Source organism: Primulina huaijiensis, chromosome 4 (assembly GCF_012295235.1).
Source record: "Primulina huaijiensis isolate GDHJ02 chromosome 4, ASM1229523v2, whole genome shotgun sequence".
NCBI classification, from domain to species: domain Eukaryota; kingdom Viridiplantae; phylum Streptophyta; class Magnoliopsida; order Lamiales; family Gesneriaceae; genus Primulina; species Primulina huaijiensis.
Window position 1 is genome coordinate 20710610 of NC_133309.1, and position 3006 is coordinate 20713615.

Below are 3006 nucleotides of genomic sequence, written 5' to 3' on the forward strand. Positions count from 1 at the left end.
AATAAAGAATGCAAAAAAAAAAAAAAAATCGAGCTAACTTTGAGCTGGTACGATCCCATTTGTTATCCGGTAACGTGCCAAATGAGTTGCGAGCGACTCACATTCAATTATCATCGTCGGGTTATCGATTTTTCTCAACATACATCTCAAAAATCAAATTAAATTGCAGGAAAAGGAAGAACAAAACTTTAGATAAAGGTTATAAAAAGTACATCCCATTTCATTAATAAGAATATTACATTTACATTTTGCTTTCAATACAGATCCAACCATCAAAGGGAGAGACATCCCTTTATTGCAAGGCAATAATAGCTATGCCACATCTTAATAAGAAAGCAAGTAATTTATGAGTTATGACTCATAAATGCACTACAAAGTTTTCCATAAGATTTGTAAAAGTAGCACCAAATATTGTGATATATTTAATTTAAATTTAAATTTAAATAAAAATCCTAAAAATTTAAAAAAAATAGTTAAAAATAAATTATATAAAAAGACTCAAGAATTAGGAGAGCCATCCCATATTTTGAGTGTCCTCCCATCAAATTCAAAAGACCAATGACCATCTAAAACTTCATCGGAACTGAGCTCCGGCATACGTCTGTCCGAAAGACCAACCGGACGGAGCGACATTGTATGAGACGATAGTACGGCCGTCGCTCGTGGTGACCTTAAAGGAGAGGCTTTGACCGTCGAGATTAGAGTTGCTTTGCCAGTTTTGGCCCCAATTTCTCGACATGGGCTGCCAATTGCTCCTTGAACCCTTGATGGACACAGCGTGCACATCACCAGCCCCACCAACATTGGTTATGAGTACTAAGTTGAAGTAGGAGTGACCATTGATGGTAAATCTTATGCCTCCCCTTCTTCTACAAGCTACCCTACAAAAAATAAATAAACCATAATAAATATATGGACAAATTAAATTCGATTTAATAAATAAGATCAAATTTAATGTTAGATTTTAATTAATTTGTACTTTTTGTGTAGAACCCTTTACGTTCTTGGATCAAGAATGTTTAAAAGTTGTGTTTTATGTTAAAAAAATTCTAATTTTTTAGTCGGTTCCAAATAACAACAGTTATCGATGACTTATAATCTATTAGTCACATAGATATCAAATTTGAGAAGAATCTCGAGTTTAAAACTTAATTGTAACAACTAATTCACCCAATTTACATAACAAAACAAAAAACTAGAAATAAATTACTAAAAAAATTTACACATTTTTTTTTTATATTTTGAATTCATAGATCATATCAAAATAAAGAGTAAAAAGGGGTAAAAATGCATTTAGCAACAGTGATATTCAAAAGTGGTAAAATATTTCTGTTAAAATTAGAATTTGGACCTAACTCAACCCCAAAAACTAGCTCATAAACTAGCTCAAAAAGGAAGATTGTCTAAGATCATATATAGAACTATCGGGTATTTTATCCAATCGATATGAGACAACTAACAATTTCTTCCGGAAAAAAGCTAAAATTTTTACATGATTTTATAAAATATTGGAAAATTTTCTTTCTCCAATATGTTGTGCTTCTTTTTATGATTTATTTCTAATTAACATCATCTATAATAATTGTGCCTAGACATGTAAGTTTGGATGGACATGTTTAAAATTATTTAAAATTTAATATCAATTTTTAAAAAAATTCAAGTGATGATTGTCACTATTAGAATTTAGATCTCGTCTCAAATTTAAGATTTTAATATAAAATACAAATAATCGATATTTCGAATAAAATACTAAATTTATGGAATTAGTAATCAAACTAATGTTTAATTAACAAAATTTAAATAATCACCTTCTGTAAGAAACAGGCACAATTCCTGCTCTGTACTGCGCAATGTGCTGGAAAACAGGCTGGGAGAGATCGAAATGGCGGAGGGGCGGATTGCACCAGCCACCGGCGGTGCTCGGCAAGGCATTGTTCGGCGGACAGAAATTCGTGGCTGTGACCACAATGGATCCGGGCAAGCACCATTGCCTCTCATTCACGCACCTGATCTCGTAGCACGATCCACAGCTCAGCCCTTTGTTGAACAGAGCGGTGCTCAATGCTGCCGTGTTCGTGCCATACCCTTGGCTGTACAGGTTCCCATACCCACAAGCACCACCTGTTCGACAAAATTCGAATATGGGTTTCAGTAAATTAAATGCTTCTCGAAATTCAATATACGTTTTTTTTTATAGCTTACCCATTGTTCCAGAGGCGTCGTTTCCGCCATAGAAGGTGGCGTGAGCATCAGTCCAGCCACCTCCATAGCCATGAACGATGGAAACCATTGAAAGCAAACCAAGATAGAGGAACCCAAGAGAAGCCATTGTTTTACCTGCAGAATTTCAACAAAAATTCCCGTATTTCAGCGCTTAATTTCGAGGAAATTAACGAATGGTAGCCTGGTGATGCAATATTTATGCCTCATCAGATAATAAGGAAAATGTTAGTGAATTACTTGTGAGACAGGAGCTTGAAAACAATGGCGGACAAAGAATTTGACGAGGAGCTGGAGAAACTTGAATGGGAAGAACATGGCAGTGTGTCGTATAAATAGAGTTGGAAAATAACGATTTTCTTTTAAATATTTTATTTAAAAAATGTTAAAATTATAATATAAAATATATATTAATATGAATATTATATATATTCCTCAGTTTAATTAAAAATTGGCTGGAATGCATTATAATTAGGGGTGGTAAAATGGAACACGACCCGTCAACCCGACACGACCCAATACAAAAAAAATAAGGTTCGGGTTGGGGTTTTTCGGGTTAGTGTCAGGTTAGACGAGTTTCGGGTTGGGTCGCGGATTGACCCGAAATTTATTTTTTTTGAAAATATTACCTATATTTTTATAAATTGTATGTTTGAACAAAATTTATTGCATATTTATATGATAAATTTTCATCATTTAATATTTATTTTGTATATTTTTATTTTTTAAACAATTGTTTATTTGATTTAGTAAATATGCTTTTAATTTTATACAATTAAACTTTCA

General features: G+C 33.1%; 2 protein-coding genes across 2 annotated transcripts in view; both read right to left on the reverse strand.

The window, feature by feature from the left end:
• Positions 1-465: 465 nt before the first annotated feature.
• Positions 466-2545, reverse strand: LOC140975379 (expansin-A10). Its single transcript, XM_073439066.1, has 4 exons — positions 2461-2545; positions 2203-2337; positions 1809-2121; positions 466-881 (listed from the first exon to the last, which is right to left on the reverse strand). The coding sequence occupies exons 2-4, from the start codon at positions 2327-2329 to the stop codon at positions 575-577; spliced, it is 747 nt and encodes a 248-aa protein (XP_073295167.1). The 5' UTR covers positions 2330-2337; positions 2461-2545; the 3' UTR covers positions 466-574.
• LOC140974960 (uncharacterized) overlaps positions 2334-3006 on the reverse strand; it is a 1575-nt gene continuing 902 nt past the window's right edge. The window contains exon 2 of the mRNA XM_073438452.1: positions 2334-2337. Coding sequence (XP_073294553.1) covers positions 2334-2337 — 4 coding nt within the window. The remainder of the gene's footprint in view (positions 2338-3006) is intronic.

Coding starts and splice junctions, on each gene's coding strand:
- LOC140975379 (XM_073439066.1), bottom strand. CDS start 2,329: ATGGCTTCTCTTGGGTTCCTCTATCTTGGTTTGCTTTCAATGGTTTCC. Junction 2,122..2,202: donor CGACGCCTCTGGAACAATGG/GTAAGCTATAAA, acceptor TTTGTCGAACAG/GTGGTGCTTGTGGGTATGGG. Junction 882..1,808: donor GTGCCTGTTTCTTACAGAAG/GTGATTATTTAA, acceptor TATTTTTTGTAG/GGTAGCTTGTAGAAGAAGGG.